Here is a 23,888-nt window from a genome sequence, read left to right on the forward strand (position 1 = left end):
CCTCAGAGCCAACTAGTTTCTCATGTATAGCTGATGAGCATAAAAAGTATACACGTACATCATCTTTCTTTTTCACAGTAACACAAAAGAGAACATTTTATATTCTTCTGCCTTTTCCACCAAATCTATCTCGCAAATTATATACCAACACACACAGAGGTATCTCTGTGTCCTATTTAATAATTCTGTAACTTATTTAACCAGACCCAAATTGATAAATGCTTCCACAATTTTGCTACTACAAATAACACAACAATGAGTAATCTTGTATGGAAATCACTTCCCACATGCATATATATATCTGTAGGATAATTTCCTAAAACTGCATTTGTTATTTTGATGGATATTGCCAAATTGCTAACTTCTGCCAATCTGATGATTATGAAATGGTTTCTCATTGCAGTTTTAATGTACACTTCCCGATTACTGTACATGTTTGAGTATCTCTCCTCTTTACTGGGAACTGGGATTCCGTCTGCCATAACTGGCACATTAGTATCTACTTGTCAATTTTATAATGGGGTATTATCTTTTCCTTACTGATTTGTTATACTTCTTCATATATTCTGGATACTAATTCTCTGTCAATTACATACTTTACAAATTGCTCTTCTCAGTCTGTGATCTCTCTTTTCATTTCTTTATGGGTTTTCCTTGTAATGGGGGTACAAATTTTAATGTGTCAAATATGTAATTTTATCCTTTATGGTTTATCTTACTTATGGACTACTTACTTCCTTAACCAGAAGCCATAAAGCCATATTTCCTTCTAGAAATATTGCTCTTCATATTTACTCTTTAAAGTTTTCAAGGTTCCTAAAATTGACTTCTGTGTATCATGTACGTTAGAGGCCCCATTTTTTTTTTTTCACAGAATCATTTGAGATGGTTTCACAAGCTATTCTTTCCCCAGTGACTTGAAAGGCCATTACTTGGTAAAATCAAGTTTCCTGACATGCATAAGTCTATTTCTGCTTTCTCTATTCTGTTTCAACAGTCTATAAATCTAACATAAACAAATATTTTTTGTATGTGTGTATATATGTATATATTCCCTCTTTTCTTACATAAAAAGTTATGTGCCTGTTATACACCCTGTTTTTTTGCATTTATAAATACATCCCATGTTATGACATTATTTCTTATAGATCTACAGTACTCATTGGGTAGATGTATCCTAATCTCGGTCGGAGAAGGCAATGGCACCCCACTCCAGTACTCTTGCCTGGAAAATCCCATGGGCGGAGGAGCCTGGTAGGCTGCAGTCCATGGGGTCACTAAGAGTCGGGCACGACTGAGTGACTTCACTTTCACTTTTCACTTTCATGCATTGGAGAAGGAAATGGCAACCCACTCCAGTGTTCTTGCCTGGAGAATCCCAGAGACGGGGGAGCCTGGTGGGCTGCCGTCTATGGGGTCGCACAGAGTCGGACACGACTGAAGTGACTTAGCAGCAGTAGCAGCATCCTAATCTCGACATATTTTGGTTTGTATTTGTAGAGGTGTATCTCCAGGGAGGTTGATGGGTCAATACAATATTGATTTTTTGCCTGCTGGATCTGTCCATTTCTGAGAGACAGGTGTTGAAGTCTCCAATTATGATGGTGGATTCATCTATTTCTCCTTATAGCTCTATCAGATTTTGCCTCACATGGTTTGACACGCGATTGTTGGGCAAATGTACATTAAGAATGGTTATATCTTCTTGGAGAACTGACCTCTTTATCATTATGTAATATCCTTCTTTAGCCCTGGTAACTGTCCTTACTTTGGAGTCTGCTCTGTCTAAAATGAATATGGCTACTCTTGATTTCTTTTGATTAGTATTAGCATGGTGTATTTTCTTCTTTCCTCTGATCCCTTCCTTCCTCTATCTCTCCCTTCTTTCTTTCTTTCTTTCTATGCTTTGTTTGAATCAGGAATTAAAGTCTATATACTGTATTTGTTTGGTTGATAGGCCTGTCTCTTCTAATCTAATGCTGTGTTATTTGATAATAGCAGCTATTAGTCACATGTCATTATTTAAATGACTTTCATCTTAGAAAGACTCAGGACCCACAGCTGCACTACCGTATTTCAAGTGCTCAGTAGGCTACATATGACTTGTGGCTAACATGCTGGACTGTAGAGATAAGGGACATTTCCATCACTACAAAAAGTTCTGTTGGATGGTATTGATCTAAAATGTTTCCTTTCCCTTTTTTGGGTATTTTTTCTTTTACAGGATTTTTTCTATTAACTGAAGAGACTGATGTTTCATAGATTCCCAGAGCCTAGATTTGCTTATTTTTCTTTCTTGCTTTTCTTTTAAATTGATTTTTAAAAATCAGTCCTTTTTGTTTCCTCCCTACTCTCCTAAAAGCTTCATACTCTTTCAGTATTCTTTAGGGGTTAGCAGTATGAACTTAACCTTCAGATACCCCAGCTTCCACTTGTGTAAAATAAGGCTAACAACAGTACTTACCTTACTGAGTTAGGGGCTTTAAGCTTATCTTGAAAGCTTTAAAACAGTGCCTGCACACTGGAACATTCTCTATAAACATTTTCTAGTTACTACTTTCCAGAGGTTTTGATACTGACCAGATCCCAAGTGCATTTATTTTTGCTTTTCTCTTACAAAATGACAACTCTACAGAGAGGAATACTTACTCGGCAGCGCAGGGACCGTTTGATCAGAAGATGCTTATGACGAGGATAGAGCTGTGAAGCACAGACTGGCTGGAAGTCAGGCTGTAAGAGGCGCTGCTGAAGGGTGGTCACTAGCATGAAAGGCAGAAACCACGCTTAGTTTAAGTGACTCGCTCAAAATCAGATGTATATGTGATAACTACACAAAATAACACTGCCTTTGTGACTAGCACTCTTCAAAAAAAAAATATGGAAATTTGACAGACATTTCTTCAAATGATTACCTCTATCTTATTTTCTGCATGATTCATTTTAGTACTAACAACTATACCATTAAAAATCTCAAATCAAAAATAAAAATCACAAGGCATAGAAGTAACAAAAACAGAATTAGATGTAAAATAGAAACAAAGTAGAATCATGTATAAAATTACCCTCTGTTAAATTTACTGGTCTCGTATAATAGTCTTCAGGTAGAGGTTCCACTTCATCTACAGCCTGAGCTGGCTCAATCTTTATCTCCTTTTGGTCCTCTCCTTCTTTAAGGCTAAAAGATAAAAGCAGTCATTTCTCAAGGGTCCACCTAAAAGTCCATGATACCGCTAACTGAAGTACTCCTCTATTGTGGAATATTCTTTCTGGCTAGGTTTTTCCTAAATATGAGCATCTTCTTCCCCACTGGCAACTGTTACTTTAAAACCACATTCCTTCAACATGCATTCTGATACTAGCTTTTTCCCTCAAAGCCATTTAATGTCCAAACTTACGAAAGTCCAGCAAGGGTACTGATGGTTGTACCAGCTCGTGGTCGCTGAAGCCTGGTTCCAAGACCGTATTTGTCCTAAACAGAGTTAAGAAATTTCTCTTAGAAATTCTATTTGTATATATGTTATGTATCAAATAAAGAATTTGGGGAGGGACAGCATGAGAAGCTCAGGGAATAAGCAAAAAATAAAAAAAGCTAATTTAATAAATGCTTCTTTTAAAGAGAGTAAGTGTAGCCCCACATCATCTTATTCTTAAAATGACAACAAAAGCACCAAACATGGAGACTGAAACTATATTAATACAGTGAAAATGAGTAAAATGTGATTTTTAATCTAAAAATACCTAAGCAATGGCTTAGACCAGAAAACTATGTGAACTATCTAAGACACACGACGAATGTCTTCTTGGAACACCAGTGATCATCTGCTAACTTTAGGGTCAGCAAGAATCATAAAAGAACTTACCACTACATGAATAGTATGTTGCTGTAGGCACCAAAATAGCAGCAGGTTGCAACAGAGACAAAAAAATGCAGGATAAGATACAAGCAAACTCATACAGCAGGCAGGTCATAGGCGAAAGTTGGAAGAGTAACACATTTAATTCCAATTCCTCCCTAAATACACTACTACACATACTGATTATACCACTGGATTGTTCAAAAAAATTCACGGAGACATCATAAAAATCTCTGGCAAATGTGGATGCTTTGCAAGTTGTAATGTTTTATTAAATTCTAAGACATTTTTATATGACTCTTACCAATTCTTAGGGTTTTAATGGCTTAACTAATTCTCAGGCAGAAGCAGTACAAGAATTTATTTAACCATTACAAGTCTCATTCCCTTCAGTGTAAAATGGGAATATACCACCTACTACACAGGACTGTTGTGAGGATTAAGCACAGTAATATGCATAAAGAACTCAGCACCGAGTTTGATACATCACTGCCATTCAAGAAACATTATTTATTAAATGCCAACCTGCTTGGCTCCAAGCAAACACACAAAAAGTAAATTATTCTGGGAGCAAATAAAACTTGGGGGGACAACGGCAAAAACTTCAAACCCTAATTTCTCATTTCTAATTGGTAGTTTACAAACTAGTAAAGAATAACTTTGATCAATAATTTCTATCAAAATTACACCTGTATATATTACTACTTATTTAACCATAAAAAAGCTCAGTATAAAAGTCAGTATTTTTCACATTGGAAAAATACTGGAAGGTGCCAAAAAATTATGATAACTGAAGTCCAGAAATCACTACTACCAGGATGCCAGAGGTGGGTGGACTACATGTGTAACATGAGTAAAATCTACCATTTGTTCATATTCTTCTGACTTTCTGTAATATGCAAAAGCTGTAAATGTGGGTGCCTACAAAACTAATAGTAACCTCTTTAGGAAATAAGAAGATGATAGAGGGGAGTGATGGAGAAAGAAACACATATGTACTTAAAACTCAAAGAACTCAAACAGACCTAATGATATGGCAAAAGCATACCCATTGGACTTAGACACCTATCACCTAAGGGACCTTTTTTTGCTAGCCATCATTCAGGAATCCAGGGACAATGGCCACTTTCTGAAATGTTCACCACTCTTATGCCATACTGGTCTTGATCAGTGAATTGGAAACTCCTCTTTATACCAAGTTCTCACCGAAAAAGCCAAAGGCATATAGTTTCTACGCCGTGCCAGTTTCTTGCGATCTCGCTCAACCTTCTCCTTCTGAGCAAGCTGCTGGTAATATTCAATCAGTTTGTTCATCTGTAAGAAATCAAAGTATTTGAAACAGCTAACAAGAAGCTTAGGAAATACATCAAGTAAACTGACTAGAGATATAATGAATAGAAAAGACACATTAAAGTGGGCAAGTGTCTCTTCCCAGAAAAGAATCTGTCTTCCTTACATGATCTATTTTCAGAATTGAAATGGAACTTTCAAGTTCAACAACAGAAGAAATGAGCAATGAAAAGGCATGAAAATTCCATGTTCTCTTTTCACTGCTCTTTTACTTCACTGCTTAATTCCCCTCACAACCAATCCTATTTTCCTGGCATGGCCACGGGACCATCTATTTCCAAGTGTGACATTTCATACTCTATTTTCTCGACTCCAACATATATTTTCATTTCAAAAATATAGTTTAATCATAAAAGACATACAACTGTGAAAAGTTCAAGCAATATAGAAATATAAAGAAAAGAAAATTTCTCTTTTATGTCTCATGCCCATGTTCATTCTTCTCCTCACCACAGGTATCCACTACTACAGGTTAGAAATCTTTCTTACACACAGCCACAGGTATGATATATTCTGTATACATTAAAAAATGCAGGCATAGACATAGAATTTTTATATGTGCAAAATAAATATAGATCTTTATATTTTTCATATAAGGGGAAAAAAACTTGCTCTTTCAAAACTTTTTTACTTTATGTGTGAATTTTCCACTCAGTACATATATTAATAGATTCACCTCATTCTTTTTAAAGGTTGCATCTTATTAAATGGTACAGGTGTCCTAAAGGTATTTAACCATTTCCTCTGAGAGCACTTAAATGGTCTCCTGATACCCACTCTTGTTCTATCAAGTCAACAGTAATTATCTTTTAGAAACACTTATCTGATCCTGTCAGCTCTTCTGCTTTAAAGGCTTCTCAAATGCCTTAACTTGGTCCACATAGTTCTGCACAGTTTGACTCCAAATCCTTTTCTCTATTCACCTACCGCAACGCTCCACTATGGCACACTTGCCCACTGGTCTACAACTTGCTCCTTCCACTTACAAGCTCTTTGCCTTGGGTGTTCCTCCACCCTAAATTCTTTCCCTTCTCTGCCTGTTGTCCTCAGATCCTAGTGCAATCCTCAGATGTAGACTTATCTAATTCAAATTCCCTACAATAAATGCTCACGCACAGCTTCTCTCTCCTTCACATTACTTTGAGTTTTTCCTTTATCTGGGGATTAACTGATTTTGTTTTCCCATCAGTCTTAAACTCTGTGAGAGGAAAGGTCATATAATCCTATTGCTCAGCATGGTCCCTGGCACACAGAATGGAGCATATGCTTGATAACTGCTTGGTAACTGAATATACATATTTTCGTGCATAAGTACAAGTATTTCTGTATGTCAGAGTCCAGGAAGTAGATACTGCTGAGAGACCAAGAAAACTGTACTAGTTCACACTGACAATAGTATATGAAAAGGTCCAATTGGATACACTCCCATCCAGGATATTTTCAGTATTTCTAATTTTAGCTGAGGTCATAAGTGAATAATTATTAATTATTATTTAATTTCCAGTTTGACTGTACAACTTCATTTCAATCACATTTCACCATCTTTCTAATACTCTGCTTCCGAGGCAACAAAATCAGTCCTAATTTACACGGCAGAGATCAATTCACTGTGAACTATTAAAGGATGTCTACATCATGATTGCTACTGATTTCAAGAGCATCTTCTAAATTAGTGGTGTCTCCAAGACTTAAGATGTTTATATGCTGATATGTTTACATGTTGATGATATGATATTTCCGAGAACAAATGGACCTTTAACTTAGTTCGTGGGTATATGGAAAACAGAAACATATTATTTCCTTTTTCCAATTCACAAGCATACAGAAATAAAATTACTCTTAGGTTTCTCTATTAACTTAAGTCAGGCTGGAAAAAAACTGTCATTATGATTTAATGTCTTACACGAGAAGCACTTTCTAAGTGTAAAAGACACCAAAACACACACCATGGATTTATAAGCCTAAGCCATATTCACTGATAAAATGGTCTTTTTCCTCATTCCTCATGTCATCCTCTCTCTGATGACCCTTTACTTACCCGTTGCGTGTGAGGATTTTCAGGTTCCTGCCAACCACCACTAGCTGAAAAATAATGGAATATTAAACAAGGCTTACATAATCTGATTTTATTTTCACAAAAACAGGTCATCTGCAGGCCACAGACTTAAACTTAAAAACATAAAATCACAGAATTTTCAAGAAAGAGTCCTAGAAATTACATAGGCCAGAGTGCTTAGAATTAAATTCTTTCTTTAAATATAATGATGGTGATAATAATCACCACCACTAGGACCACCTCTACAACTAATACATGTATAATTTCTCTGCCAGGTATTTGAAATGTATCAAACTTCATTGTATTCTCATAATAACCCTCTGAGGTAGGGACTTTCATTATTAGTCTCATTTTACAAATGAGGAAATTGAAGCTCAGAGAGTTAAATAACTTGCCCAAAGTCAAGGAGATAGTAAGTAATAAAGCCACAATTCAAACGCAGGCAGTCTGACTCCAGAGAATTTGCCCTTACCTATAATATTGTGCAATTTCTATGACCTTGGTTTAGAGAAGAGTTTCTTAACATAAGAAACAAAAGCACAAACAAATCATAAAGGAAAAAATTATTCCAGAAAGCTGAAAGTAAAACCGTAACGAATACTTTCAACAAATGGTACTGTAACAATTTACACAAATTTATAAAAAATTAACCTCAACCCTTAACCTCACAACATTTACAAAATTTGCCATGAAATGGTAATAAACTCACACTTAAAAGCTAAAACATAATATTCCTGGAAGAAAACAAAAGTGAAAATCTTAACAACCTTGGGTTAAGCTAAAGTTTCTCCACTAGGACACAAAAGGACAAATTATATATAAAAAAATTGATAAACTGAACCTCATCAAAATTAAAAATTTGTGTTTTTCAAAAGACGCTGTTGAGAAAATAAAAAGGCAAGCCACAGACTGGGAGATAATATCTGTGAAACATATATTCAACAAAGGGCTTGTATCCACAATATAGAACTCTCATAACTCAACAAAAAGATAAAAGCTTAGTTTAAAAACAGGCAAATAGGCAAAAGATTTGTACGAACACTTCACCAAAAAAAATACATAGATGGCAAATAAGCATATTAAGAAAATGCAACTTAAAACCACAATGAAGTATCACTATACTCACTAGAATGGCCAAAATGAAAAAGACCAACAATACTAATGGTTACTGAGGAAATGGAACTCTCCTCCTTTGCTGGTGAGGACCTGAAACTGTACAGCCTAACTGTACTTAGAGAAACAGTACTCTAACTGTACTTAGAGAAACAGTTTTCAGTCAAGGTAAACAAACACTTAACCCCATGACTCAGCAATTCAATTCCTAGGTAAACACTTGTGAAAAATGAAAACACATATTTACAGTAAAACTTGTAAGCAAATGTTCATAACCAGTTTTATTCATATGAGCCTCAAACTGGAAAAAATTTCAGTGTCTATCAACTCCAGAATGAATAAACAAAATATGGTATACCCATACAATAGAATACAACTCAAAAAAACCCAGCAAAAACATGAAAGAATCTCAGAAGCACTATACTAAGAGAAAGAAGCCAGACACAAAAGATTAAAACACGCCAACTATGTAGACTTCTAAAAAAGGCACAATTACAGTGAAAGAAAGCAAATTAGTTGTAGTCAAGGGCCAGGAGGTGCGGGGAAGGAACTGACTAGGGCATGAGACAACTTTTTTGGGGTGACAGAAATATTCTATATCACCACTGTGGAGGTGGCTATGTGGCTATACATATTTGTCCAAAATCAAAGCATTCTACACTTAAAATTGCTGAGTTTCATTATATGTAAATTATATCTCAATAAAGCTAAGCCAAAAAAGGGAAAAAAAGTAGGAGGTACCATTTCACAACCATGAGTTTGGAAAAACTTGGAAGAAATCAACAGTACCAAGAGCTGCCAAGGATGTGGAGCAGTGAATAGTTCACTCATATATTTGTGGGAGCAAAAATTGGTAAACACGTTTTGGAGAGCTAATGATGTACACATCTTACAACCAGCAATTTTACTTTAAATTATGCAGAGAAATCCTTGCTCCTATGACAGGAAACACATGTAAGAATGATTCTAACAGCACTGTTGTTAGAGGCAAAAAATTGAAAGCAACCTAAACATCCATTCGGAAGAGACTAAAAAAGTAAACTGTGGTTAAGCCAGGCATGAATCACTGACCATCACTACTACACACCACAAACAAACTGGATAGAGAGAAGTTGTAGCAGGATACATAAAACAAGGTTCTATTTGTTTCAAGTTGAGAAACACACTTGCTAATGGCTACATACGTTATGTGGAAAACTGCAAAAATATGTAAAGAACTGATGAAAACCTGAATTCAAGACCGATGACCATCTCTCTCTAGGAAACAGAAGGCAGATGGAATGGGAGGAAGGCTATACTGGGCTGACACTGTTTTAGTTCTGTTTAATTTCTTAAGTTGAGTGGTAAGTTGATGAATGTGTATTATTTTTATAAAAATAATTTTTTTCCCAAATAAAAACGACTCCTGTTGAAGGTGATACGGTAACTCCTTGCAGGAAATGGCAGCAGTAACAACCTTTAGTACAATATTTATATTTTAAAAGCTGTTTTACTTAAGGCAAACATGAAAAATAATTATGTGAAAAAAATGTTTCAGTAATTAGAAAAATCTTAAGTTTTACCTAATTGCATTTTTAGAACTGCTGATTGATTCTAAACACAAATTTGAGTGCCATTATGATCTCATTATAAGTTTTTGCACATTACTGACACAAAGGCTTACTTACAAATAAACAAATAGTTGTAACTAAAGTGGTTTCAGGGCTTCTCAGATACCAATGACATCATGGAAGAAATGAAATTATTTGTACTTCTTAAGAGCTCCGAGTATTCAATTATCACTGTCAAGATACCCTCACAGAAGCTAGATTTCTAGAAATAAGCACAGGCTTTAAATTCTAAAAAATAAATTATCCAATCCTAATGGTTTATAGTTCAAAAAGTATCAAAAAAAGACTTACAGAGTAACAAACTGAGAAATCTATTTGGATATCTAGGTTTTGTTTAATCTGATAAAAACAAACAAAATACAAACATGGAAAAAATACACTTGAATTCACTGAACTAAGTGCCACTTTGAGGTTGTTTTTTACGTTTAACTTAAATTCATAAACAAATTTAAACAATTTACTTGCTACACTGACATTAAGACACAAATATTTACTGACAATCTAAAAAGATGGTACAGAAACTTTCCAATATAAATATCATATTTCAGGAAATACCTACCCACCAACAAACACTTTAAGAAACTTGTTTGTTAAGTTTTTGTTTTTGAAGAATGTTTTATCAATATAATGTATGAAATTAGGAAAACAACCAAGAGCTCAGGCATTCTACACCAAAGCGCAAACTCGAGAAAATCAAGAATTAAGTTTTAAGAACAGAGTTGAATCTGAAAGAACTTCACCCATTTTTACTACCAAATTATATAAGAAACTATAGGAAATTTTTACCTAATGTCCATCTTTATTTGAGTTACATCAAATAACATAGTAACTTTTTAATTGGCTTCCTCATGTATTAGTAAGCTAACTATTTTTCAAACTTTAAACATCTTGTATTGGGGTACAGCCAACTAACAGTGCTGTGGCAGTTTCAGGTGAACAGCGAAGCGACTCAGCCATACATACACATGGACCCATTCTCCTCCAAACCTCCCTCTCATTCAGGCTAGCACGTAACACTGAGTTCCATGTGCTATACAACAGGTCCTTGTTGGTAAGTTGACATTTTTAATGAAAACCTAAAAATGGTAATTTTTAATAAGTCTAAAAAATGTTTAGAAACTTAATGAAATTTCAGAAAGAAAAAAGACAATGGAGAGTTAGCAGTGCTACTGTTTATATAAAAAACAAATAGCAACTCAAGATTCTGAACTGACTGTAATAAAGAGTGTGTGTCTGTTATTAACCATGGAGTACAGAAAATGAAAAAATAAAGGAAGTTTCCTAGTAAAGATTAAGTGCAACCTCTGCTTTGAAACACAAAAATGATGGAAAGGTAATTAACATTTTAGACTGTCTTTAGGTCCAAACACACATAACTTTTCTGTATCACTTATGATATATATAGATGTCTCTTTAAGCATGTGTTTGAATGTTCCAGGACATGGAATTTTTGGGTAAAAGAATAAAAGCAATTTAAAAGTTTAATAAATGTCAAACTGCTATCTAAGGTGGTAGCAGACAAACGATTTTCCTATATTTCTGTCATACTACCAGATTTTAAAAATTTTGCCAAATCAATGGATTAAGTTTTAATATGCATTTTCCTGATTACTAGTAAAACTGAAACATATCCTTTTACATATTTATTGACTTAAAAGAAATCATCTCACCAAGTTGTGTGCAAAAAAATAAATTCCAATGATCTGTGCACATTCTGGTTATTGAACATTTTTATTTCCATTTCTGAGGGCTGCTGTTCATATTGACATTTTTTTTTTTTCTCTTGGGTAGCTTCCCTATTGATTTATAAGGGTTCCTTATTTTTGCTTATTTATCTGTAGTCTGTTAAATATGATATAAGATTGGCCACTTTAATCTTTGAAGTTTGTTCATGGTGTATTTCACCATCAGCAGCAATTATTTTTTATGAAGAACATTAATCTTTTGATTGTAAAAAAACATGTCAGATATATAAATGCTATTTTACCAACCTTAAGAATACCCAGTTTCCAATGAAATATGAGAATTTGGGAACATAGAAGATTTAGTGGCAAAATACTCTGAATTTATCACCTACCTCCCAACAAGTAACAGAATTCATGATTTGTGTGCAATTACAACTCTGCTGATTTCACAAAATCTCATGCTGAAGTCCACCTCACTCACCCACAGATTTATCTGCCATGCCCACATCTCTAGACGTCCAGCGACAAAATCCACAGGCCAAATAGTAGGCTTTCTTCATGGTGGTCTTGGCTGGGTCATCTGGAAGCTGTGTAGAGATGCTTGTTGCCCGAGTGGAGAGGGTGTGCATACAGCCAGGACAGTCAAAGCAGTTGGCACATCTAGAATACAACAAACAACCACTGATTCATTCAGCAAATATTTACCAAGCATCTACTACGTCAAGACATTGTTCTATATGTCAGGAATTCAAGAGAGAAATATAAGGGTGGCTCCCAAACAAAAAGAAATCAAAAAGTACTCTGAAGAGACTTTTATAAACTGTTTTAAAATTTCAAAAACATTACATGCTAATTATTTTTTAAAACGTGTCATCATCACCAAAGTTCCTGATAACTACAGCATGACCCAAGCCTATTTCACAGAGGGAATCACTGTTAACAGTCTGGAGTTAACTTTTAGACTCTTCTTAAGCTCGCACAGACCACAAAGATTCTGTGGACAAAGAAACGTCACAGCTTATGACTTTAGAGAGGACAGACCAATTGAACAATGGAAAACTGAGAGGAAACAATTCAATAAGCTGTGAAATTGGGTTTGGAAAATAACTGCTTGTTTGCTGTGCCAGAGAGCTGAAACAGATACCAAATAATGCTACCAAGGTGAAATGGTTCAGAAGGGTGGCATTTTCAGGGCTTTCTGCTCTCTTCAGGCATTACTTTTCCTAGTGAACCAGTCAACATTCCCCTACAGCGGCCCCCATGCCTTTCTGTTTTTCTAGTAGAAAGTTTTCTACTTTTCTACCATCTGAGATGATCAAGACTGTACCTTCAGTCATAGACTTGCTCTGAAGTTCCATAACTCCGATTTTCTGTGATATTTTGCTACTGGACAATATTCTCAAGTAAGAATAATAATAGTACCTACCTTAAAGGGATACTTTGAGGATTAAATGATAAAATAAAGGTATGGATGGCATACAAAGCTGGTTTATACGGACCTGTTTCTCCAGGACAGGAAGGACAAATAGTGGTTTATATCCATGGAGGTACAAGGTGTGACTGGTTGCAAAGGACTTCCACACCATGCTAAAAACCAAAATGGCACCAGTAACAATGAGCATATCTACTACTCAGATCTTGATTTTTAATACCAATCTCTAGTAAAAGGCACAAGGGCTCCTTGGAGAAATGGCTCTGGGACAGAAAATATAGGTAAGCCTGGGGTAAGTAGGAAATTTCTCAAACAACTGAATAACGCTTCACTCCCCCTCAATGCCATAAAATGATGGGGGTACGCCAAAGGGAGACAGAAGTCTACTAAAAGAGGGTTATAATGGCCAAAGCTGGAAGAACCTGAGTTAAAAAAAAATAGTAGTATTGGAGTATAACCTGAAGTATACAAAAATATTCACAAGTCCACACTGCTTTAAGTAAATGATTAAATAAATAAAAAAGAAAAAAGAGAAAAATCTTCCATGTAAAAGAATTCCAAATAATTCATGGAGATAGCTCTTATGGAAGGGAAGCATAGCTCGCTACTAGTTAAATGTGGGCTGTATTAGTACATTTCCTTCCCGAGTATGGTATGGAAAAGGAAAAGGGGATTAAAAAAAAGGTAACTTTACATCAGAATAATCTGACAAACAATAGCTCAAGCCAAGTAATCAAGGTTAACATCTACAGTGAAAAGTCATATTGGTGGTATACCTCTGATATGACGTGGTGAGAGATACACTTTACCTATGTGATCCCCGTCCCCATAACACATTCTCTCAGATGATGACAAAAGCATCAGACAACTTCCAATCAAGGGACATTCTACAAAATATCTTACCAGTACTCCTCAAAACCAAGGAAAGTCTAACAAAACTTCACAGCAAGAGGGGCCTAAAGAGATATGACTATTAAATACAATGTGGGTATCCTGAATAGGATCCTAGAACAAAAAAATGAGATTAGGAGAAAAATTGAGGAAATCTAAATTTAATAACAATGCTACCAATAATATTCATTAATTGAGACAAATAATACCATACTAATATATGACATTTACAACAGGGGAGACACGGTGAGGATTAAAGGGAATTCTCTGTATCATCTTCACAATAATCTTAAGTCCAAAACTGTTATAAAATACAATTTATTTTTTTTTTAAATGCAAGAGTCACCTCTGGCAAAAAAAATGATGCTAAAAAAAGAAAAACAGCTAATTTCATGTGTTTTCTTACCAGCTATTAAAATATAGCTGTGGAAAATAGGAAAAATGGATCCCAGTCTTACCTGTTCTTTTTTAGTTTGGCTTCAGCCGATGGCATATTTTCTAAACAACTGGGACAATAATGGGAGTCCACCTAGAATGAAACAAGAAATCAAAAAATCATCTTGGCTTGTGTATATACCTGTAACAAATAGTGAAATTTAAAATAAATTATTCTGCAGCAGCAGGTAGAGACCATCGTTGTGGCAAAGAACTTGGACTGTTTCCAGCATAGGGTTTATTCTTATAAAAATCACCTGTTTTTTTCTTAACCTCTGAATTTCCTGAAATCCTTTTATTTTTCTTTTCTGAATTTTCCTATTCCCTTTCACCAGGGTTTTATGTATTAGACATGTTAAACTATGTTTATGTTAAAGAAGACTCTATGATAATCTAAATAGATTAACACATAATCCAATTTATGAAGCTGTGATCAAATATCCTTTTATCTAATCTAGCTTTATGGGACTGCAATAACTGGACTGCACTTTAATAGTTAAGAGAGATTTTAAAAGTTCTCTAGTTACTGATATATTTATTACATGTTCACTGAAGAAAAGCATAAACTAACAGTTACAAAGTCACCTATAGCCAACCAACTAGAGATTTTTAAATGGCAAATTAAACTACTAAGTTAACAAGATAGTCTTATTGTATTTAGCTCGAAAACATAGTATAAAAATTAAATTCACTGATAAAGTTGCTGCTCAAATAGTCACCAGGAACACAAATACAGTACTGTTAACTTATATTTGCACTTATCATAAAACGCAAAATGTAATTCATTTCTTTTTGTTCCTTTCTGAATTATGCTCCTCCCTTCAAGTGCAGCTCCAATTTCAGGCTCCCCATTAGAACTTTCTGGACTGCTTCAGCCCTCATTGGCATCATCCTTCCCCAAACCCTAATGGCTTCTGTTTCACAGGTGCACACCAGTCCATAAAAGATACAGTCACAGACTGAATGTCCTAGCTAATGGTGTCCTTACAGATTATGAAAACTAGCTCCCTACTGATCACCAAATGAGAATCTAATCAGTAAATTCTGGAGGTGAAGCTGGACAGGGAGGCATCATAGAGACAAAGGACCTGCCAAAGGGATAAGCATACAAAGTGCTAATAGAGAAAAATAAATGCTGTATATAATACAGCATTGATTTTTCTTTTTCCCTTGTGTTATTTAACTGCTTTTTCTGACTATTCTGAATAGTATGAAAAATATTCTCAATAAAATTGTAATTAATAATGTGTAAAATGGCTTATAGTATAGGACATATTCTCATAAGCATTTTTAACAGTCCAGGGATCCTGACTGAAGTCCGCTGAATCAGGCTGCTTGGTTTCAAATCCTGGTCCTTCCTTCCTTCCTCAAATTTCTGGCTGTGTGACATAATGCAAACATTATGTGTGTTTCTTTAACTGTGAAGTACAAGAGTCATCAGTCACTTCTGTCCTGTCCGACCCTTTGCGACCCCTGGGCTGTAACCCACCAGGCTCCTCTGTCCATGGGATTCTCCAGGTAAGAATACTTAAGTCGGTTGTCATGCCCTCCGCTAGAGGTTCTTCCCCATCCGGGTATCGAACTAGCATCTCCTGCATTGCAGGCGGATTCTTTACAGACTGAGCCACCATGAAACCCCTTATAACGGTAAAGTGGTTTTTTTTAAAAAGGTATTTATTCTGTTGGTTTGTAGAATGATTAAAGAAGATTATGTAAAGCACATGGCATACAGAAAGTACTGAATAAGCAGAAACTATGTATTATTAATACTAATCAGCTTTTCCTTCAGGAGCCTGCAAGTAACTCAAGAGCAGGATTTATGTCTTAACCCGTCTTTTAATCCCCAAAGCTCACTGAATGAACACGTGCCAAGTGCTGCAGACGTTTTGGGGATTTGTTATTCGTTGATGATTTTTCCCTCCCCAGGGTGGGGTCTTCTACATTCTGAGCAATCCCACCTCCAAAGCCCACATGTATCAGTGAAGGACAGAAATGTACCCCCAGGAGGAGCGCCATAAATATAATACTTTGAGCTTCTTAAACAAGAGATCCGATTCTAAACGCTTTTCTCTCAGCTCACTCCATCCCAACCCTCTTCTCTGCAGCAGGCCGTGGGCTGGGCCAGGAAACAGAACAAGGCAGTCAGAAGGCGGGGTTTCTGCCCAAGGAGGGACAGGCAGAACTTCCAGGATAGGAGGCGCTTGGATGACAATGACCGCACTTTCCCACTACCTCAATCAATCCTGGGAAGACCGTATCTCGCCCCTCAAGGGGCCTTAACTAAGCACCCCCACATCTTCCCCCCACCACAACCTGCCCAATTACCAAACCCCCTAGCAGATGGCCAGGGTCCCCAAAGTCTAGTTTGTCCAATCAGAAGACGCGCTAGAACAGAAAGGCCGCTCAGCCCCACCCAAGGCCGCTCCTCCTTTCCAAGTGACAAATTATAAGCAAATTAAATCACAGACAAAACTGAGTGACGGAAGACAAAGCCAATCAGCATGCCAGGAAAATGACTACCCGCCTCCAACTGCCAGAACTTCCCCGCTGGTCGCGGTGACTAGGGGGAACGCCTCCCCCATCCCCAACACACACACTCTTCACGGGACGACTGCATTACCTCGTGAGACACACATTCCAGCGACCGCAGATCGCTACAATAGCGGCAGAAGTAAAGCTGCGACAGCGGGGCCCGAACCTTCTTTTCTCCCTGGACTAGATAGAGAACCCGCTCCGATTGCAGCAAGGACGCCATCTTGTGGGGGAGGAGTCAACGACGCTCCCGTCGCATCACGTGACCCGAGGGCCGGCGTTTTCCTAGCCTTCTTCCTTACGTATTTCAACGTAGACTTTGACGTAAGCTTTCCGAGCAAGTGGGGCTTTGCGCAGGACGAAAGTCAAAATGCGCATGCTCAGCTGGGATACCAGCTTTCTACCCCAGGTTGGGGCCTGTCCTCCAAACTTCGGCTCCCCAAGCTCGTCCCCCTCCGGCATTTTTGTGAGTGTCAACCGCCCGGACGGAGCTCAGACCGTTGTTTTGCTAGATGTGGAATCGCAGATCAAATCCAGACAGACTCAGTACTGTTCTTTCCTTCATTTCTAACAGGAAGGTTGCTCTTTTATTTAAAACTCTCCCGCTCTCACTTTCCAAACAAATCTCCAGAAGTTAGATGGAGGGTTTCTGAGACAGAGTTTCTTGGAAACTAGAAACTTAAGAGTGCACACCAGCACTTCCCCTCCGACAATCTTACTATTGACCTATAGGAAACTTTCACAGATACTATCTCCTTTGTAGTTTCTTAGCTCAAGCTCTTGCATGCAGAAGCTGTATCTCATTTCCTGGTTTTCCATATTTAGCATTAGAACCAAGTCTATATTGTGGATGTTAATGAAGCAATGAAATCAATGAATAGTGTTGCTAGGTGTCATTTACATTTTTCCAGTGCATGCATTAAGGCTTAGACATGTAAAATGACCACTTACAGCTAGGCTGGCAGAGACTGGAACCCATGTTACCTGCTTCAGTTTATTGCTTTTCTCTTTGTACTAGAATTGAAAGTGAAAGTCGCTCAGTAGGGTCCAGCTCTTTGCAACCCCATGGACTATACCCATGAAATTCTCCAGGCCAGAATACTGGAATGGGTAGCCTTTTCCTTCTCCAGGGGATCTTCCCAATCCAGGGATTGAACCCAGATCTCCTGCATTGCAGGTGGATTCTTTACCAGCTAAGCCACAAGGGAAGCCCAGTGTATTACTATCTGTCTGATATTAGAGTTGGTGACTGAGAAGAAATAGAACTGAACAGTAATAATAGTTAACGTTTATTGAGCACTTACTGAATGCAGGACACTGTGTCAAAACTACGTAGTCTCATTTAATTTTCACCAGAACTCCAGAAGGCAGGTGCTATCATTATTTTTATCTCACAATGCAGGACAGTGAGATCCCAGTGCTCTTCTCTTCTCCCTGGAAAGCCTGGCCATAACTGGGCAGACTGAGATTCCTCTGCTCTGTGACTAGTAGTCACCAGTAGCAGAATCCCTAATGCATAGGGTAGTTACCAGCCTGGGCCCTGAGAAGCAGCAAGGCCCAGGCACTGGCATGGGAGGCAGGCACTGGGAACAGAAGGGGAAAGTGAGTCACAGGAGGATACCCGGCTTGATTTCTGAGGCTCACAGGGCCAGCCTGCGTCAGTGGTGCTGGCAGGTTTTTACCAAAACAGACAACAGCCACAGGTTGGAGTTTGCTGATGCGTGCTATTGCTTCCTGGGGTAGTAGACTGGGTAACTGAGAATTATCATATACTAGAAAGATCCTAGTTCAATCCTTGTAACTTTCAAATAGAGAAAATGAAGTCCTGAGAGTCGAAGGAACATGCCCCAGGGTTTCTCACTCCTGGTAAAGTAGTATTCTGTGTTCTGATTCCACAAATGCAGTTCCTTGCACACTATGTCAGTTCATTCATATTTACAGTTGAGTAGGAAACCAGTTGCTGTCCTAAAAAGAGAAGAAAGAGAAAAAAGTGGAACATTAATGAATAGCCTACTCATTTTTGCCCTGGAAGTTTGCTGGGATTGCATCATTCCCATTTGGGACACATGAGTTTCACATCTCTAGAATGCTCTCTGCTTGGCTTCAACAGGAATTTCCCAAGCATACCTCAAGCCTAACCAAGGCTTGTCCCCTTCCCCTGACTTCCTCTGCTTGGTGGACTAACCATTTCAGTTCAGTTCAGTCACTCAGTCATGCCTGACTCTTTGTGACCCCATGGACTGCAGCATTCCAGGCTTCCCTGTCCATCACCAACTCCCAGATCTTGCTCTAACTCATGTCCATTGAGTTGGTGATGCCATCCTACCTTCTCATCCTCTGTCATCCCTTTCCCCTCCTGCCTTCAGTTTGTCCCAGCATCAGGGTCATTTCCAAGGAGTCAGTTCTTTGCATCAGGTGGCCAAAGTATTGGAGTTTCAGTTTCAGCATCAGTCCTTCCAGTGAATATTCAGGACTGATTTCCTTTAGGATTGACTGGTTTGATCTCTTTGCAGTCCAAGGGACTCTCAAGAGTCGTCTCCAGCACCACACAAAAGCATCAATTCTTCAGCACTAAGCTTTCTTTATAGTCCAACTCTCACAGCCATACGTGACTGCTGGGAAAACCATAACTTTGACTATTTGGACCTTTGTCAGTAAAGTAATCTTCCTGCTTTTTAATATGATGTCTAGGTTTGTCATAGCTTTTCTTCCAAGGAGCCAGTGTCTTTTAATTCCGTGGCTGCAGTCACCATCTGCAGTGATTTTGGAGCCCAAGAAAATAAAGTCTGTCACTATTTCCATTGTTTCCCCATCTATTTACCATGAAGTGATGGAACCAGATGCCATGATCTTAGTTTTTTGAATGCTGAGTTTTAAGCCAGCTTTTTCACTCTCTTCTTTCACACTCATCAAGAGGCTTTTTAGGTCCTCTTCACTTTCTGCCATAAGGGTGGTATCATCTGCATATCTGAGGCTATTGATATTTCTCCCTGCAATCTTGATTCCAGCTTGTGCTTCATCCAGCCCAGCATTTCGCATGATGTACTCTGCATAGAAGTTAAATAAGCAGGGTGACAATATACAGCCTTAATGTACCCCTTTCCCCATTTGGAACCAGTCCATTGTTCTATGTCTGGTTCTAACTGTTGCTTCTTGACCTGCATACAGATTTCTCAGGAGGCAGGTAAGGTGGTCTGGTATTCCTGTCTCTCAGAAGTAGGTGTTTTTCTGGAATTCTCTCCCTTTTTCTTTGATCCAACGGATGTTGGCAATTTGATCTCTGGTTCTTCTGCCTTTTCTAAATCTAGCTTGAACATCTGGAATTTCTCGGTTCACATACTGTTGAAGCCTAACTTACAGAATGTTGAGCATTACTTTGCTAGTGTGTGAGATGAGTGCAATTGTGCAGTAGTTTGAACATTCTTTGGCATTGCCTCTCTTTGGGATTGGTATGAAAATTCACCTTTTCCAGTCCTGCAGCCACTGCTGAGTTTTCCAAATTTCCGAATGCTTCTCTGTGGCAGCAGGGAACACTTCCTCTGTGCTCTGGTGAGGATGCAGGGAGCTGAGATGGCATCCTCTTTTGGCTAAAGTTTGCAGAGGTGACTTCAGGTTAAACACTGCTGCCATTGCCCAGTTGCTGCTGGTGCTGAAGGCAGACCACAGGCCCCTCAGGTGCTGGCTGATAAGAGATACTTCGTGGCCATGCACTCTCTGTGCCACTGATCCCTTACTCCCGCTTGTTTGTCCACTCACCCCTGAGAACTCGCAACTGACACAAGAAGTTCATAGCTCTCAGTGAGAGTGAGATAAGGGCACAGTCATGGAACTACAGAGCCAAAAGTGACCTTCAGTTCAGTTCAGTTCAGTTCAGTTGCTCAGTTGTGTCTGACTCTTTGCGACCCTGTGAGTTGCAGCATGCCAGGCCTCCCTGTCCATCACCAACTCCTAAAGTTCACTCAGACTCACGTCCATCGAGTCAGTGATGCCATCCAGCCATCTCATCCTCTGTCATCCCCTTCTCCTCCTGCCCCCAATCCCTCCCAGCATCAGAGTCTTTTCTAATGAATCAGCTCTTCACATGAGGTGACCAAAGTACTGGAGTTTCAGCCTTAGCATCATTCCTTCCAAAGAACACCCAGGACTGATCTCCTTTAGAATGGACTGGTTGGATCTCCTTGCAGTCCAAGGGACTCTCAAGAGTCTTCTCCAACACCACAGTTCAAAAGCATCAATTCTTCGGCGCTCAGCTTTCTTCACAGTCCAACTCTCACATCCATACATGACTACTGGAAAAACCATAGCCTTGACTAGACGGACCTTTGTTGGCAAAGTAATGTCTCTGCTTTTGAATATGCTATCTAGGTTGGTCATAACTTTCCTTCCAAGGAGTAAGCGTCTTTTAATTTCATGGCTGCAATCACCATCTGCCTTGATTTTGGAGCCCCCAAAAATAAAGTCTGACACTATTTCCACTGTTTCCCCATCTATTTCCCATGAATTGATGGGACCAGATGCTGTGATCTTAGTTTTCTGAACGTGGTCCACTGGAGAAGGGAATGGCAAACCACTTCAGTATTCTTGCCTTGAGAACCCCATGAACAGTATGAAAAGGCAAAATGATAGGATACTGAAAGAGGAACTCCCCAGGTCAGTAGGTGCCCAATATGCTACTGGAGATCAGTGGAGAAATAACTCCAGAAAGAATAAAGGGATGGAGCCAAAGCAAAAACAATACCCAGTTGTGGATGTGACTGGTGATAGAAGCAAGGTCTGATGCTGTAAAGAGCAATATTGCATAGGAACCTGGAATGTTAGGTCCATGAATCAAGGCAAATTGGAAGTCGTCAAACAGGAGATGGCAAGAGTGAACGTCGACATTCTAGGAATCAGCGAACTAAAACGGACTGGAATGGTCCATTATAGTACCATTATATCTACTACTGTGGGCAGGAATGACCATTATATCTACTACTGTGGGCAGGAATCCCTTAGAAGAAATGGAGTAGCCATCATGGTCAACAAAAGTGTCCGAAATGCAGTACTTGGACACAATCTCAAAAACGACAGAATGACCTGTGTTTGTTTCCAAGGCAAACCATTCACTATCACAGTAATCCAAGTCTATGCCCCAACCAGTAGTGCTGAAGAAGCTGAAGTTGAACGATTCTATGAAGACCTTCAAGACCTTTTGGAACTAACACCCAAAAAAGATGTCCTTTTCATTATGGGGGACTGGAATGCAAAAGTAGGAAGTCAAGAAACACCTGGAGTAACAGGCAATTTGGCCTTGGAATATGGAATGAAGCAGGGCAAAGGCTAATAGAATTTTGCCAAGAGAATGCACTGGTCATAGCAAACACCGTCTTCCAACAACACAAGAGAAAACTCTACACATGACATCACCAGATGGTCAACACCAAAATCAGATTGATTATATTCTTTGGAGCTAAAGATGGAGAAGCTCTATACAGTCAGCAAAAACAAGACCAGGAGCTGACTGTGGCTCAGATCATGAACTCCTTATTGCCAAATTCAGACTTAAAATTGAAGAAAGTAGGGGAAACCACTAGACCATTCAGGTATGACCGAAATCAAATCCCTTATGATTTTACAGTGGAAGTGAGAAATAGATTTAAGGGACTAGATCTGATAGATAGAGTGCCTGATGAACTATGGACAGAGCTTTGTGACATTGTACAGGAGACAGGGATCAAGACCATCCCCATGGAAAAGAAATGCAAAAAAGCAAAATGGCTGTCTGGGGAAGCCTTACAAATAGCTGTGAAAAGAAGTGAAGCGAAAAGCAAAGGAGAAAAGGAAAGTGACCTTAGAGATTAATTAATCCTCTCCCCCTATTTTCAAGATGGAGAGCTGAAGCCCAGAGAAGGGAAGAGATCCACCCCAGATTCCCAAAGGACGTTAGAGGTGAAGCTAGGGCTCACATGCAGATCCCTGTTTCAACTTTATACCCTTTCCACATTTAGCTGGACTTCCATCTCTCTACAGTTCACCTTCCAACCCTAAAGCTTGCTTCTAGGAGACTGCCAGTGTATTGCTTGAATTGAATAAAAGAGAATTGAAAATTAGATTCCAGCCTAAATCAGCAATACAATCTTCAACTATCTGAAACCCCTAAATTAAAAAAAAAAAAAATTTTTTTTTTTGGTCTTTAAGTAACTTCTTTAAGAAGGTAAAGGAAGAAAGAGGAGAAGGAGGCTGGTCACAATTTTAAATAGGGTGGTCAGGGTTGGGCTCGTGAGAAGGTAAGATGGGAGCGAAGATTTGAAGGAGGTGGGGAGTGGACCAGGTGGCCATCTGGGGAAAGAGGTTTCCGAGCAGTCTGAGCAAAGTTTCTAAGGCCTAACTGAGGAACAGCAGGGAGGCAGCGGGGCTGAGAAGGACTGAGCAAGGGGGAGAGGTATAGGGGTGCAGCTCATGTAGGACCTTGAAGGCATTTTAATGACGTTGGATTTTGCTTTGAAAGATGTAGGGGGCCATTACAGAATTTCAAACAGAGCAGTGATATGATCTAAAGTACATTTAACAAGTGTCACTCTGGATGCTGTTTTGGGAATGGACTTCAGAGGAACAAGGATAGAAGCGGGGGTTCAATCTGGAGATTACTGCAGTGACCCAAGCAACAGGCAACAGTGTTATGGACCAGGGATTCTGACTATATTTTGAAGTAGAGCTCACAGGATTTCCTGATGCCAAACTCTGGAAAGACGTGTATAGAGACTGGCATATGAAGGGTAGTTTGGAGTCTCATCAGAGATGTCCTTGTTGGGCTGGGGGAAAATCCATTTCATGGTTTGGCCAAACTCAGCTGCTGGGAGATTATTTCCTCAGAAATTATCAAGACTCTCTGTTTCTTGTGCCGGAGATCAAAACAAAAAAGCATCACGGAAAGGATTAGACAGTTTTATG

At 38.6% G+C, this 23,888-nt stretch overlaps 1 protein-coding gene across 1 annotated transcript in view; it reads right to left on the minus strand.

Moving 5' to 3' along the window:
* Nucleotides 1-17,212, minus strand: part of DCTN4 (dynactin subunit 4) — a 32,958-nt gene extending 15,746 nt beyond the window's left edge. Inside the window, exons 1-8 of the mRNA XM_005897333.3 lie at nucleotides 17,047-17,212; nucleotides 14,450-14,520; nucleotides 12,150-12,328; nucleotides 7,243-7,286; nucleotides 5,061-5,168; nucleotides 3,396-3,469; nucleotides 3,063-3,175; nucleotides 2,650-2,759 (exon numbers count right to left, since the gene is read on the minus strand). Of these exons, the coding sequence (XP_005897395.1) occupies nucleotides 2,650-2,759; nucleotides 3,063-3,175; nucleotides 3,396-3,469; nucleotides 5,061-5,168; nucleotides 7,243-7,286; nucleotides 12,150-12,328; nucleotides 14,450-14,520; nucleotides 17,047-17,181 (834 nt within the window). The 5' untranslated portion in view covers nucleotides 17,182-17,212. The remainder of the gene's footprint in view (nucleotides 1-2,649; nucleotides 2,760-3,062; nucleotides 3,176-3,395; nucleotides 3,470-5,060; nucleotides 5,169-7,242; nucleotides 7,287-12,149; nucleotides 12,329-14,449; nucleotides 14,521-17,046) is intronic.
* Between the last annotated feature and the right edge of the window lie 6,676 nt (nucleotides 17,213-23,888).

Source organism: Bos mutus, chromosome 7 (assembly GCF_027580195.1).
Source record: "Bos mutus isolate GX-2022 chromosome 7, NWIPB_WYAK_1.1, whole genome shotgun sequence".
NCBI classification, from domain to species: domain Eukaryota; kingdom Metazoa; phylum Chordata; class Mammalia; order Artiodactyla; family Bovidae; genus Bos; species Bos mutus.